Genomic DNA, 16,699 nt, shown 5'->3' on the forward strand with positions numbered 1-16,699 from the left:
GTCTCGTCAAACTCCCATTCAGCTGATGGAAACACACTGCGTGAACATGAGGAAGGATTACATCAAGATGTAGACTGGAATTATAATTTTTTAAAAAGCATACTCCTCTCTCGCTGTTACTTGCGTGCTAGAGATTACCACTCTGTGTGATTTTTAAAAATGTATGACATAATATAAGAAATATTTAAGATTCCACACAATTTTGTGATCAGTAATCAAATCTGATGAATAGTATTCAAATCAAATTGCGAAAGTAACTGTGTTAACAATTTTATTTTTTTAAATGGGCAGGTTTTCTTTCATTAAAGCACTTTCACAAGAGGCTCTGTGAAAATTCACATGCAAGATTTTTAACATGCGGGTTTTGCACACATTTTTCACTCTTATTTTATGCTGATATTATAATTTGTAATGAAAAATAAACGATTAAAATAGAAAATGTAAAATAGAAACATTTTCACAAGTGGACACAATCTTTATAAAATCACATACAGGGGTGGGGGGCATTGACCAGGAAAATAAAAAATGGCACTCCTTGTCAAAAAGGTAGCAGACACCTGCTTTAGTGTATTGACATGAAACTTGGTATGTCATCACCAGCATGACCTGAGGGTACCTGAACATTTTAGTCTCTGCGCCACATAATGGTCAGGAAATATATATATTGGGCATCATCTCATTTGAATTTGGTCTTAAATTGGTGTATATTACAAATGTTTTGTCATTATGACATTTGGTATGTGTCATTTGGGCTCATGTCCTGAGGGTAGCTATAGAGTTTGAAGCCAGCAACACCTGGTGGTCAAACGTTATTACAAAATGTGTAAAATCGCTTATAAAGTTTGAGTAATTTGGCTTATCATCCTGTGACTGCTCTCTTTAGATTCCTTGGTCTATGATGAGTACAAGGATACCAAATTTGCCATTGTTGGCTATAGTTCCTGTCCATTATTTTGAATTTCATTAAAAAATGTAATGTTTAACTCCTCCTAAACTGTAAGTCCGATTTGAACTAAATATTGCGTGTATCATCTAGAGACACTCATGACATTAATTTATGAAAAGTTTTTCTATAAACCAAATTTGTGTAACGAATCAATAAATGACAACACTCCTATGAGGCTATATTTCAGCAATGCTGAACTTTATTGAGATGAAACGTTGCATGTGTTGTTGTGACCACACCCTGACAGCATCCCATAAATTTGGTGACAGCTCCAGCATTTGGTCAAAAGTTACAATTAAATGTATTGTAATATTAGCAAATATTTCCATGTTTTTCATAAAGTCATAATCAGTGATTTTGTGTGTGTGTGTTATATTGACTTGTACTGCACTGGTTTTAAAAGAGAACATTACTGTACGTTGTGCATAAAAACGGGTAGCGTACGGGGACCAAATACTCCACTACAGCGACACCTTAGCCTGCACCTTAATAATACCTTAATATTTCTGGCTCTGGTAGGGGTGAGTGAGGTTCCTTATACCATCAATCTGTAGAATGTATCCATTTTAGCATGAGAGCATTAGGAAGGAGAGGGTTGATGCTCTGGAAATATAGCACTGTTGACCGTGGCACTGTCTGTTATAGAGAGGAACACAGAGTGCTGGCTCAGGTCAGAGCAGAGAGGTGGAAGGACAGCACCTTCTGTGTGGGAAGTCCGCATGGCAGACAGAGGGAGAGAGGAGCACGCAGTCTGATTCAGAATGATGTTGTTTTGTAACTGTCGTATGTTTATGTATCATATTTTTTTTTATTTATTTTTTGTTAACTTAAAGTCATTTGGAAACAAAGTTACATTAAACCAGAGCAAATAGAAAGTCAGATATGTGCTGCCTCTACACAGTCTCAGCCAATATGCCATGTTTAATATATCATAAAGAATCAAATTTGATGATCTTTTGAGATAAATGATTTAATTTTATACTGTTACATTAAGTAACTCAAAAATGCCTCCCATGTCCATTTGTTGAAACCATTTATTGAAACTAAGTTGAAGAAATAGCTCATTCTAAACTTCTGCAACTTCCTGATGTCAGACAAATGAATACATTTAAACATATCACAGCCAGCATTTACATGTCATCAACAGCTATTACTCATTTCAGATAGAAAACCAGTTACTCGCCCTTATGGTGTTCCAAACCTGTATGACATTATTTCTTCTGTGAAACACAATAGGAGATGTTTGGCAGAATGTTAACCTCAGTCCCCATTCACTTTCATTTGCTTATTTTTTCTCTCTCTGTGCAATGAAAGTGAAAAATAACAGTCTGTCATTCTGCCTAACATCTTCTTTTGTCTTCCACCAAAGAAAGTAAGTGACAAAGGTTTGAAACAACATGAGGACATTATTAGTAAATGATGACAGATTAAATTTTTGGGTGAACTATCCCTTTAAATGGTTGTTTACCTTGAAGTCGTAAAGGTGTAGCAGAAAAAAAAAGATAAATAAAATGGCTCCTTTTATTGTAGGGGTCATAGAGTGGGTGAAAAATAGGATTGTTTTGCTGCAAAACATTTAGGCCTGGTTAAATAACGATTCTTCAGATTTGAAATACTTATCTAGTCTACAGAAACAGTGACTGTCAGTTAATGTCATGAAGCTGTTACTCATACGTTTGTTACCTGCTGTGTTATCTAATAGTATTCACTGAGAGTGCTGAAATGTATCGCGTGCTGTTTGCGCGTTGTGTGTGATGCTGGGTTTCTATGAGATGTTAATGCCCGTGGAGTACTCTGTGCGTGGGCAGTCTCTCAGTCCAATAGATGGCTTAACAGGAGGCACCACTAATGTGTTATGCTACACACACTAAGCTGAAACTTCTCTGATACTGCACTGACTCACCATCACTTTCCTGCTTGTCTGGTTCTCTCCACAGGAGCGCATCTTCCTGACGCTGTCCAACTATATCTTTACCGCCATCTTTGTGACCGAAATGACAATAAAGGTAGGTGACAGGGCTGGCATTTGTCTCAGTGTGGCATCTTGGCTGACAGAGGGTAAACATACTAGTCTGTTGAAAACCATCACAGGCTTCTTCAATAGCCTGCCTGCAGCTCTTTTACTTTAAGACAGTGCCTCCCTTTGACAATTATGTCAGTCTGCTTCATGTCAGCTGAATTAAACATTTGAACAAATGCAGCCTCATATAGTTGCTAAAGACAAAACGGGATCCACAATCCACTGACATGAAAGGTCTTTTAGGCAAATACTGCTCTCCATTTTGCTCTCTTCACCATACCAGTTAATACTAAGTAGGGAGGATTGTCTGCCAGATATTCAAATGTCTATTGTTGAAATAGAATAACATGCTGCGGCCTCTCTGGAGAAGACAGGAAAGTTCATAGGTGTCAGTCACAGAGGTCTAGGGATTCTATTCTGGGGCCGCTGCTTAATGCCAGGTCACGCCCTCCCACCAGATTTCAAATGAAAATCATGGTGGAGAATAATCTTACTCACTGGAGGTTAATTAACAGTTACTGACAAAAAGTTTCTGGGCCGGATGAAGATGACAGGGCTGTTGAAACTCCTGGCTTTTGTTGCTTGACATGCCTTTGTTCATTTTAGGGTTTGATCGCGTTGTAGTTTGATATATTCACTAGCAACATCATTAGGAGCTGCGCATTCATCCTTGGCATTTTTTAGTGAGGTGATTCTTACTCCTGGTTTGTTTACCTCAGTTTCCCTCATTGAGTCACTTTGATATGCCAGCTGTGTGTCACTCTAACCCAATGCATTCTCAGAAATGCCACAGTAATGTGACAAAGTGCTCAAGGGTATAAGAGAGTTTGTTTCCTTCAAAATTCATATTTCAAACGTGTCAGCTTCCTCACGTTTCCTGTGATGTGCATTTCTTTTTACGTTTTTCTAACTGCCATCACAACTTAAACAGAGATTTATTTATTTTTTTTTTACTTTATTTTTGGCAGGATATATATATACACACACACTACACACACACACACACACAGCATATTCTGTATTTTTCCCTCATTAAAAAAAGTTTTACACAAAGAAGTAAATAGTATTTTGAACAGTATGTTTGCAATGATACCCTCACATGAGATGAAAACACCAGTCATATCAGTAGCCTAGTAAAAACTGTTTATTTCACATAGACAGGTCGCTGTTGATATCACATGACCAGCTAAATACTACTCATTTTATCTCGGTAACCCCACTGTTATAAGATACTTTGGCTTTCAGATTAAATTAATCATGGCTGGCTGCAAATCTATATATTTATATATTTTTTTTACATTGGCATTGATATACAAAGACTATTGCTTTTACGTGATGCTGCATCCATGCTGCCAGGTGTCAGTATAAGTTCATGTCTGCTAAACAAATGCAAAAAATTACTGAGAGAGCATTTCATGAATTATTACCATCCCTTAAGTGAAATTTCATTCAACATTTATGTGCTTAAAAATCAGAGTATGTTTGTTGATATTGTGAAGGTGGTTGCCTTGGGCTGGTGTTTGGGGGAGAAGACCTACCTTAAGAGCAGCTGGAACGTTCTGGATGGCACTCTGGTGATGATATCAGTGATTGACATCCTGGTATCCTTGATCTCCAACAATGGCACAAAGATCCTGGGCATGCTGCGAGTGCTACGGTTACTGAGAACCCTACGACCACTCAGGTACTGCGTTTAGTAATAAATAAGTTGTGTACTTCAGGTCAAAGTGCTATATTTGCACATTTTGGATCAGCATCTGCTTTTTTGTACGGAAAGCATAATTAATGTACAGACTGGAGTTTCACAATTATCCTTTCATCCCCTTCCTCACTTAGAAGCATCAATTAGCTTATACTGTACTGTAATTGATGCAGTATGTACTGTATTTGCATTTATGTTTATATATGCATGTGTGTGCCTTGCACCTTTCCTCTCGCAAAGGGAACTTCTGGAGGCTTTCCCTGCTCATCAAATATTAATGGCATATTCAAGTAGAAAATACAAATCAAATATTCATCTTTCCTGCCCAATTTGCCTGTAAAATGCTTACATTGGTCTTTCACCCCAGTTGCTCCCTCAATTTGAGATTAACTTCAGTGAGTTCCTTGCGCTACCAAGAGACCCTTTCCAAAAACAAAATAGCAATAAAAAAATAGAGCATATTCCCATGGTTGTTTTTACTTGCCTTTTGAGTTGTTACAAATTTTATAGTGTAGAAATATACCATCAACAAAATTTTGGAAAATAAACTGAAATGAAAAAGGCCCCTTTGGATTTGGTTTTGCAATTTATTGATGTAACTCAGTTATGCAACACAATTAACAAAGAACTATTTTAATTTTCTCTATATAAAATAAACTTAATCTTTTGATTATTCAAAATAAAAATATTTATATCAATCTTCTTAGTTGTATTTATCTGTTACTGTTCAGTATAAAGGGGATTGTGAATGCTTATTTGGTTAAAAAAACAAAAAACAAAACAAAACATTCAGTTCCACAGATCACAGGTTATTTTTTGTATTTTTTTTTCATGAAGGCAGTTGTTAGCCTCTCAGTGAAAGTTTGCTTCTTCAGATCAGATGATGATACGAGTCAAGCAGCACTGTGGAAAGGGTCGCTCTGGGTTACAGTTAATCCCAAATTACAATTAATCTGGGCTCTAGATCTGAACTGCAGTCCCCTAGTTACTGGCCTCTGATTAAGATATATAAGGTAGTGGTTTTGCACAGTATCCACAATACAAATAAAAGTACTACCAAATCACATGGCTAGAATGGTGGAAACAGTGATAAACACTAATAAATTTATTCCTATGTGCTTATTTCACGAAGATATACAGTATTTGAGCACATGGCATTTCACACCAGTCTGATCTGTATGCAACCAAATCTGAAAAACTTTGATCCTGTTACTACTGCAAAAGATTTTAGGCCAATCAATATAAAAAACATGACACTTTTAGTTTGATTGCACGTACAGCCTTTGACGTTAACAACAAAATACATACTGTAGGTGAAACATGATGTTTTCTCCCCCCTTGTGAAAGTTGATAAACCGATACATTTTTATATCCTAAATATGCATTATTATAGGGTTAGTTGCATTTTATCCTTTGCAAAATTGCATAATTTTTTTCCTACCATCCCACCAATTGAGAACCACATCTGCATTCCCTTAAAGTTCATGAATATTATGAGGAAAAAAAAATTCCTGAATTCCTTTTCATATTTTCATTCTTATGAAGTATTGAATTGTACACAATAGTGACGTTGTTACAGTGTATAAGGTGGATTAACCTTTAAACTGTCTGGGTAATAAGATCCCATTATACCCAATGACAGTTGATTCAGTTGAATGTCAGAGACTGTAGAACGCCTGGCCAGGTAAAAATACCCTGTAAATTAAACATGAGATGGTCTGTGTTTTCACCCAGAGCTCCTTTGAGTAAAATTTTAAGATTCTCGCATTGAGAGATTCCTCTGCTGCCAGAACGCTCTGCTTCACAAAATTTTACTGTACGTGTCTGCCTCTGCACCACCTTTGAAACTTTTACTTGAGTATTGATCCTTCCCTCAGTCGACAGACTTTATATTAATGTACGTCTTTGTGGTGTCCAAGTTGAAATCAAACAAAAGACAAAGACAGCTGTAAAAGGTCTCCATAGTGTGGGCTCGGCTTCTCCAGCAATAGTGTATGCGGAGGGAGGGGTAATCCAGACCACATGTGTGTTTGGGCTGCTCTGAGCTTAAGTTTGGTTGAGATGCATGTGCTGAGTTTGCCCATTCATGTATGTGAGCAATTGGAATTGGTCACACACATGAATAGGCAAACTCAGCACATGCATCTCAGCCCACCTTAAGCTCAGAGCAACAGTGGTGTGTGGTGGACTTCTGAAATGTCTGTGTAGCCCCTTGACTTAAGCTACAGTATAATATGAGTCATATATTTAAGTGTTCATTATTTGTATTGTCATTAATACTTTTTAACGCTTAATTGCACGCAAATGTCCTGAAAATGTGACTTTGCTGAGTCTAATCCTAAATTTTGTGTGCAATATATTTTATTTGAAGCCATATTAGTTTATTAAGTGTCCGTTTTGTTTTTGATTGGATGGGGGCGGGACTTAGCACCAAGTAGAGTGTGTGAGATGAGAGTAAGGAAAAATAATTAAACTTCAGGGTTAAAGTCCTCATGAAGTGCCTTGACATGTGCAGTGCAGTTTTGGTGTTTGGTGTTGGTGTCTGATCTAACTGACAACAGTAATCTATAACCAGCCCAAAAATGCACAGCACATTGTGGCCATTGCTTACAACGAGGCTGGAGCCATTGTGCAAGTTCAATGCAAATGAATGAGAAACAAGTGAATAATAGATGTTTTGAATCACAATACACTAAGCATAAAAAAAAAGACAACTTACTCAAGCTTAACATCCCAAGTAATGTCCGGCTGCACAAAATAACTTAAATTAACTCCAGCAATTTTCCTAGTGTCTAGCTCCCGCATTGGTGCGTCCCATTCAGAAGTGATCATCCCTATGCCCCATTTCCTTTGAAGACAATTACCATACCGTAAATGTTCTAGAAAATTGAAATTGTTTATGTGACAACAACTTTAAGGTGCAGAATGTAAGATTCAGGGACCCTTGCTATTAATGAAACCTGTGGCCGTTAAGAGAACTGCAGCTAGCTACCTTTTGCTCGTGCTCGAGCTCACGCACACACTCATAGGGACTTGAGCAATCAACCAAAACAATGGCGTAATGTACAAAGATACTGAATGTGATCCACTGGTATCATGCTGAAAGATGTGGTAGCATAATTAACATTTATGTTAAGTTGTTTTACTACAAACTTTGAGACTGTATATTTTATTTGACTCTCCAGTGCTGGAACAGTGCTTAAACAAAGTGTGGATATAGGTCTGACTATGCAAGAATGTAGTATGAAGTAATCACTTTTCTTTGCATGATACATTGACTGCATTTATAAGATTTGGTGGATGATGACAGTAGCTGTTTATAAATATACTGTACATTATAAATATGTTTACACAATTCAGTATTGATGTGATTCCATCACAACTGTCATTTTGATATATCGATGCACAATTGTTTTATAATAATAGAATGTATTTTCTGTATAAACAAGTTACGTTACACTAATAAATGGGCCTTTTTGCATTATCTTGAACATTGTCTAGCATTCATTTAATGTGTTATTGTAGTTTAGTTAAAATTACACAGATCAATCCTTATGGCACTATATTTCACATGCTTTGCAGTTATGTAAGCTTACCTGTCCATTAAGAAGAATGCAATTCAAGGTTATTTTTGATCCCCAAAACCGAATAAAGGTCCCTCCAGGAATCAAATGCCCTGCCGATGCTCCCTTTTCGTTTGACAATGATTACGTTCCCGCTTAGCCAGACGGGATTCAGTAGATACATTTTATAAAAATGTTTTGCTTTTGTGTAGGAGTCAGTGTTGTGCTGGGAGCTGGCCGTTTTCTGGATTCCATCTCTAAGATAATGTTACCTAGTGTTGCAGTTTGTTGTCACTATTGAATAGCGGAAGCACTGAGGCAAGGCTCTCGGGAGTGTGCATAACTTCACATCCTTTGGATTTTTCCAGCAAAAGCAATCCGCTCCCTTTGCATGAAAATCAGTCTACGGGCTTTAATAGGCAACCTAGGAAGTCCGGGAAGGGCAAATTTTTTAAGTTGCAATACAAGCCGTTCACACATTGGAAAAAAAGTCAAATATTGCATACAAATTGTTACATATTGCACCTTTAAGATGTTTATCCGATGTTTGCACACAAAAATTAGAATGTGAGTCTTTCCAGATGAAACGGTCTTAAACAGACATCTTGGCAGATTTATGTATACTATCTGAGATAATGCAAGCATATCTTTTTATTTTTATTTATTTTTTTTTAGGAGAGACCGCTTCCCTCCTCCACAAAGAAAACACCCCTTGTTTGTATATACTGTATGTGCAGTTAATGCCTATGTACATGTTGTGTACACTCCTTATCAAGTATTGATGGCATTGTCATGGGCATGTGTAAGTGTTTGTGTGTATGAACTTTTGACAGAATGATTTATGCATTGTGTTAAAGGGGGATGCACACACTCTATACTCATTCATCAGCTCTTTGACCCACAGGTTAAAATCCACACTGTATTTTGCACTGCACTTACTCCATCCTCCACTGTCTGTATGTGTCAGAGGAATTTACCATTCCTTAAATACCTGTACCCCTGATCCCAGCATCTATTTGCTGATATCATTCAGCTCTGTCTCCAAGAATCTTTTGCTTGACCTCTTTGCATGACATTATGCTTAATGTACGGCTTTGTTATTTTATGTGCTCATTAATTTTCCCTTTAAGGGAACTTCTTTCACAATTGCATGTCCACTCTAAGGAATTTGATAATAAAATAATCTAGCAATGCCTGTCTTAAAACAAGCTCTGCATTGTCTATTTGCTATAATTACAAGGAAGAAGAACTGCAACAAAAGTTGATAAGCACAGATTGGCTCTTTTGGATTTCATCAGGGGCTGATTAATAACATTTGCTGCATCTCTGCAGATATCTTTTATGAGTTGTTGTTTCTACATAATTGTTTGTGTTTGAGCACAAAGTTGTAATTTCACTGGAGTGTGCTTGGATATATGAGAGAGGGAGAAAGAAAAGATAGACAGGTCATGGAGCCCCACAGTATGTATGCTTTGAGTATTTATCAATTTTTATTTTTTTTTTGTACTGTACATATGACTACTGCCTACGGACTGCTTAATGTATTACATTTGTGTAAGACTCAGGTTAGGGAGGGCAAGGAGGACACAGGAAATGGGGCTCTTCAAGTCTCTGGGTGGACGCACAGTCTCTTTCAAACCGGTAGCTCCCTCCCCTGTTTCTTGTGTGGTTGCTCTTTTATACCGCTCTCCCCAAGCTCACTGTAATTGGAAACAGGTGTTAGTCATTATCTGGCTCAGGTGTATGCACCCTTACCACTTTCTCTCTCTCCGGACGAATGCTTGACCACACTCCCGCTGTCACATATCCCCACTGCCCAACTCAGGCCAGGGAGACTTTGGCCTGTCTACCACTCCACACACATTTCTGGACAGGAAGTCAGCGACAGCCATATGCGCTCCTGGTCTGTGGACCACCTTTAACTTAAATGGACGAAGAGCCAGATACCAATGGGTGATCCGCACTTTGGTATCTTTCATGTGGTGGAGCCATTGGAGTGGGGTGTGATCTGAGCAGAGAGTGAAGGCCCACCCCAGCAGGTAGTACTGGAGAGTGAGGACTGCCCATTTGATGGCATGACACTCCTTTTCAATGGTGTCTTATTTCGTCTCCCTCAATGAGAGCTTGCTACTAATGTACAGCACTGTGCGCTCCTCCCCCTCCACCACCTGCGAGAGCACCGCCCCCAGTCCTCTGTCTGAATAGTCCGTCTGTAACAAAAAAAGGAGAGCAAAATCAGATGAGTGAGTGTAAAAGTGGCCCTCCAGAAAGTGCGGCTTTAACTTGAATAAACGCCTGTTGACACTGCTTTATCCACTGGACCGGGTCTGGAGCTTTGTTTTTAATGAGTCAGTCAGCGGGCTGGTGATGTCTGAATAATTAGGCAAGAACCTCCAATAACAGCCAGCTAGCCTCAGGAACTGTCTCACCCCTTTTTAGGTCTTATGTCTCGGGCAGGTCACAATCACCGCAGTTTTGTCAATTTGGGGATGCACCTGGCCCAGGTGGAGCCCCAAGTACCATACTTCCACCCATCCAATTGCACACTTTTGGGGTTTTGCTGTGAGTCCCGCCCATCGCAGCAATCTCAGAACAAATGCGTTCTGAGGATTCGGTCCATGAGGTGAGGAAACATAGCAGGGGCCCCAAACAAACCAAACTGATGCGTCACAAATTGGTGTAACCAAAGTGGTGTGGAGAAGGCCGGTTTTTCATGGGATATTGGTGTCAAGGGGATCTGTCAATAACCCTTTCCAGTCCAGTGTCGAGTAAAGTCTAGCTTTGCCCAACCGATTGATAAACTCATCAATATGAAGCATTGGGTATGCATCAAATATAGACACAGCATTGACATTTCTATAATCCACACAGAACCGTACAGACCTGTCACACTTAGGAACCAGAACAACTGGGCTGGCCCAATTGCTGTGGGATTCCTCTATTACTCCCATCTCGAGCATTGAGTCTAATTCATCCCGGACCACTTTTTTCTTGTGCTCTGGAAGTCGGTATGGATGGCTATGTACCACTACCCCCGTTTGTACGACCCGGCAGAGGAGAAAACACGTCTACAAATTCTTCCAGTAACTTGGCCACGTGTGACCGGGGTGATATGATTGTGTTTTGCGATCACCTCCGGTTTGAGCTCCACCCTCTCCAGAACTACCGTAGCCAATGTCACAGGGACTGCCTCCCTCCAGAATTTCAGGTGGTCGAGGTGGTATTTTTGATGTGCGCCCCCTCTATTGGTTCGTTTCACCTCATAATCATGATCCGCTACTCGTCGTGTGACTTCAAAGGGCCCTTGCCACTTAGTGAGTCATTTGGAGCTCGATGTGGAAAGTAAAACTAGCACTTTGTCTCCTGGTGCAAATTTCCGTAGCCGAGATACCCTGTTATACTGTCGGCTTTGACGTTCCTGAGCTTGGAACAAATTCTCCTGTGTTAGTTGCCCCAAAGTGTGGAGTTTTGAATTTAATTCTTACTGTTTGAAGGACCATCCTCCCAAGCTTCCATATGACATAGAGCACGCCTCTATGTCAAGTCATTTATCCCTATTTCTAGCATCCTCGTCCACAAACATACAAATCATATTTTAGGGTTTTATTAATTCTGTTTATGGATGGTAAACACTTGTGGGGATTGACTTAATACCCAAAAATTCATAAAGCTTGTGTAGTGTTCGTGACATAAATGCAGTGCCTTGATCAGTGAGAATTTCTTTCGGAATCCCCACCCTGGAGATTATTTTGAAGAGTGCCTCCGAAACACTGCATGCTGAGATGCACTGTGTTCAGAGGCACTGCTTCCGGTGGGAACTAACTCTATACTTTGTTCCCCAAAATGTAATAATGAGTGTCACTACAGGGTAGTTTTAGATATCCCCATGCACACTTCACCCTCACTCTTTTGGTTGTACCCAAAGCCTCGTGTTGAATCAAGCATTGGTGGATAGTGGTCTGGTTGCAATCCATGTCCACCAAGGCTTGATGAGTACTCCCAATGACACATACCGGTATACTGTACTCTCCGGCCCGATCGGGGCAGCCCGTGGAGTGTTGGGTACCCGGACCACTGTTCCCAGCTCCATCACAGGGCATTGATTCCGGAAGTGCCCCAGATCCTCGCAAGTCTAACAGGCTGGCCCAGGAGCTACGCCCGCACCTGCGTTGGCAGGCAAATCCACCTGAGGGGGAGAGCTCTGAGGCATTGAAGTCACCGGGGGGGAAAACCCAGTCGAACAGGAAGCTGGCTTCAGCAGCGGAATACCAGAATACAGCAGAGTAAGAGGGGAGGGGGGAGGGAGAAGAGATCGGGGAAAGCACAGGGGGAGAGGGTAGTAATATGATCCTCCGCCAGTTGGAAAACTTCCTCCAGTGACAACGGGCGATGGCACTGGACCTATTCCACCATCCCTTTCGGTAGCTGAAAGGGATGGCTGCTCCAGCACCACCACCAACCCCAGATCCCTGCAGTTTGCTCAAAGAGGTCAAGGAAGGCTTCTAGGTCTTCTTCAGCCCCCATCTTCATTAGCATGGGCTGGGGCATGGGGCTGCTTTTGTCCGGGGTCGCATCCGGGGCTTTCTCCTTACTGGGGAGGCTCCAGATCACCAGCCGGTCCTCTGCATGAACTCTGAGGAACTCATGGAAGCGGCATTCAAGTAATGCATGTTGGTGGATCTGGTGAAGGCTGGCGAGGGACTTAAGGACTTCAGCTTACGGCAAGGACACCATGAGGCATACTTTCTCCCAACTCAGGGTTGGGAGGGCAAGGACAACACAGGGAACAGGGTTCTTCAACTAAAGGTATGATTTTAATCATAAACAAATTCAAATGGCTTTTCAGCAGTGTGTAAACACATTAAATCTCTGTGTAGACACATATTCTCTTTCAGACTGGTAGCACTCTCCCCAGTTTCTGGCATGGTCACTCTTTTATACCGCTCTCCCTAAACTCACTGCAATTGGGAACCAGTGTTAGTCAATATCTGGCTAAGGTGTATACACCCTTACCACTTTCTCTCCAGACGAACGCTCGACCACACCCCCCGCTGCCACAATTTGCTAAGTTTAAATGTTTAAAGATGTGCATGTACAGTTTTTGGAGTTTTTGGTACCCCCTAAGATTAAATGGTCCCCCTGTAGGTGCACCACGCATAATGCGTAATATGTGTATAGGGAGTGGCGTTACTGGTCAGTAATACTACGCTGAAGATGAATAATTCCAAGAAATTATTCAGATGGTCCCTTACCACATCTTTCACAGTTTTAGCAATAAATGCTTTGAGTTATTAATAATAAAAGTGCCCTTTGTCTTTGAAGACTGCAGTGTACACCTTTGAATGAAATCTTCATTCCTCAAAATAATAATTGACTGATGCGTTTCTAGAGAAAGCTTTTTCTTTTTTGCCATTTTTTAACCTAATATTGACCTTAAGACATGCCAGTCTTTTGCATACTTTGGCAACTCAAAACAAAAACATAGACAATGTTAAGCTTCATTTAACCAACCAAATAGCTTTCAACGTCATTTGATATAATGGCAAGTGTTTTTCTAGTACCAAATTAGCAATATAGCATGATTACTCAATGATAAGATGTTGGAGTGATGGCTGCTGGAAATGGGGTTTTAACATTGTGACAGTCAAAAAATAAAAGTACTATGGTTTGTAAAGCTGTGATGTTTTTGACAAACCATACCATGGTAATAACATTATGATACCATCTGTATACCATGATGGCACTAGGTTTTTGTTTCGTAGCAGTAGTATTTTCAAATTTACACTTGACAAATCTCTCTTCTGTTCCTTTTCTCTCTTTTTCACACATACAAAAAAAAATGCTTCCAATCACTTGCTTATTTTTAACAAAACATTACATAAGCACATACATTTACTGGGTTTTGGAATGTCTTCAACTGTTTTGAAGACTATTACTGGCACAACACCTCAGACACTAGCGCCCTCTTTTGCTAAGGGATTGAAATCTCACGGTGGCAGCAAAAAGTATGGCATATCATTTCACATTGCTCCCTCACTGGATTGTCCCTCTCAAATTCAGTCGCAGATGAGAATGGGTCTAGACATATTGATTTTTCTCATCATTTGACATTTCCATTATTGATTTTATGGTATTATCTGAAATCCCCATAGTGGGCTTTGATAAATATGCTTGAGCTTGGGAGATATTCAGACACACAAAAGAAGGAGCAGGATGTTATCTGCCTCCTTTCTCTATCCAATCAGTCACTATTGAGTAAATCTGATTTGTCTCTTAAACATGGCATTTCGTTCATCCTCAGACACTCATACAACCACAGCACACTTCTTAAGAAGATCAAAGCAGAGGATCAAATCAGACTGTTGCCACTTTAGCTTAGTTCTGTGGTGAGAGACAGAAATCACTGTCACCAGATGAGGACTAATATGCTTTTTATTCTTTAATTTATAGGTAGAATCTTTTAAGGAATAGTTCACCTAAAAATAGTTCACCATTTTCATTATTTATACAGTAAGCTCAACAAGTGCCAAAAAAGCACCATAAATGTTGTCCATACGACATTGTGTGCTGTATTCTGAAGCCACTCGATAGCTTTGTGAGAAGAACATACAAAATGAATTGGTTATTGTGATGGTGAGGGAGTGGTTGTACAATGGCTTGTGAAGAGAGAGTGAGATCAGGAGATGAGAAAGTTAAGGATCATCACCTGGCAATGATTGTCTCTAACAGCTGTTTGTCATTGCAGTGAGAGTGGAGATGGGTTTTAAGAACGAGCCAGATCATCACAAGAAAGTCATCCTGCAATGTGTCGGCTGGACATAAGAACAATAGTGCCAACACTTCTGCTCATTGACTCTCGGCGAGCACGACCAGCCATCGGCCTTTGCTCAACAGCTCTGGGACACCTGCCAGCGGTGGTTGATGGCTGAGCAATGCAACATCGGGCTGTGTTCGACTTGTTGGTACTGGAGCAGTTTATTTCTCAGCTTCCGAGAGAGATGGAGGAGTTGGTCCAGTGCCACCGCTCGGCGTTGCTCCAAACGACCATCCAGATGGAAGAGGACCATATGGCAGCGTATTCGGGAGCTCAGATATACTTTTTTCTTCTCTCTCTCCTGTCAAATGGCCCATTTCAGCTGGTGAATCCGCCGCCAACCCCAAGAGCATCTTTCTGCCCGCTTCGTTTGATCAAAGTTCCTTTCTATTGGGATGGACCTTGTCAGGCCATTTGAAAGGATGACATTGTGGGAATCACTTTGAGTTTGTTCTGATGGACTACGCAATATCCAGAAGCAGTGCCGCTATACAACATTTCAGCATGTAGTGTTGCGGAGGCACTCTTTAGAATGATCTTCCGAGTGGGGATACCAAAATAAATCTTTACTGATCAAAGCACTACATTTATGTCATGTACACTACGCGATCTGTACACATTTTTGGGTATTAAATCGATTCGGACAAGTGTGTACCACCCGCAAATGGACGGCTTGGTTGAATGGTTTAATAAAACCCTGAAAAACATGATTCGTAAGTTCATACACGAAGATGCTCAGAGTTGGGATATCCCCTATTCGCAGTTCGAGAGGTCCCTCAAGCTTCCACGGGGTTCTCCCCATTTTAATTATTGCATGGGTGTAAGCCTCGTAGTGTCTTACATTTTGTGAGGGGAAAATTGGGAGGATGGACCATCAAACAGCAAAAATGAAATTCAATATGTTTTTGAACTGAGAGCAAAACTCCACACATTGGGGCAACTATTACAGGATAATTTGCTACAGGCTCAAGAACGTCAGACCCAGCTGTATAACAGTGGAGCTCAGCTATGGTAATTTACATGAGGAGATAAAGTCCTTGTATTGCTACCCACTATATTGCTATCAACCTCTAAATAACTCGCAAAGTGGCAAGGGCCCTTTGAGTTCACACGGCAAGTCAGGGAAATGTATGGCAAATGTAACACATTAAACTCTTAAAACCATGAGGAAGGTGGTCCCCATTGCTTTGGCGATGATGGCAGTGGAGAGGGAGGAGCTCGGGCTGGAGGTGAACTTAAAAGCCAATCGCAGCACCCCGGTCACTTGCAGAAACCTCCTCTCTCCGTTGCAAATCACAGACGTGACCCAGTTGCAAAGAGAACTCTCTGACATGTTCTCACCCCTTCCTCATCGTACGAACCTCATAAAATATCATATTGAAATAATCCCAGTGGTAGTGGTATGCAGTCGTCCTCACCAATTACCTGAGCACAAAAAAAAGTGGTTCAGGAAGAATTTAAGGCCATGCTTGATATGGGGTTTTAGAAGAATTCCACAGTGACGTGGCCAGCCCAGTGGTGCTGGTTCCGAAGAGCGACGGCTTTTTCTGGTTCTGTGTGGAATATAGAAAGGTCAATGCGCAGTGTCTACATTTGACACATATCCAATGTCTCATATTGAAGAGCTGCTCGATCGGTTGGGCTCGGCTCGCTT

The 16,699-nt window shown here is 40.5% G+C and overlaps 1 protein-coding gene across 2 annotated transcripts in view; it reads left to right on the forward strand.

The window, feature by feature from the left end:
• Window positions 1-16,699, forward strand: part of LOC127626798 (voltage-dependent T-type calcium channel subunit alpha-1G-like) — a 204,726-nt gene that overhangs the window by 124,672 nt on the left and 63,355 nt on the right. For both annotated transcript variants that reach the window (XM_052102848.1, XM_052102849.1), the window contains exons 18-19: window positions 2,884-2,952; window positions 4,466-4,650. In XM_052102848.1, coding sequence (XP_051958808.1) covers window positions 2,884-2,952; window positions 4,466-4,650 — 254 coding nt within the window. The remainder of the gene's footprint in view (window positions 1-2,883; window positions 2,953-4,465; window positions 4,651-16,699) is intronic.

Source organism: Xyrauchen texanus, chromosome 33, assembly GCF_025860055.1.
Source record: "Xyrauchen texanus isolate HMW12.3.18 chromosome 33, RBS_HiC_50CHRs, whole genome shotgun sequence".
In the NCBI taxonomy this organism is placed as follows: Eukaryota; Metazoa; Chordata; class Actinopteri; order Cypriniformes; family Catostomidae; genus Xyrauchen; species Xyrauchen texanus.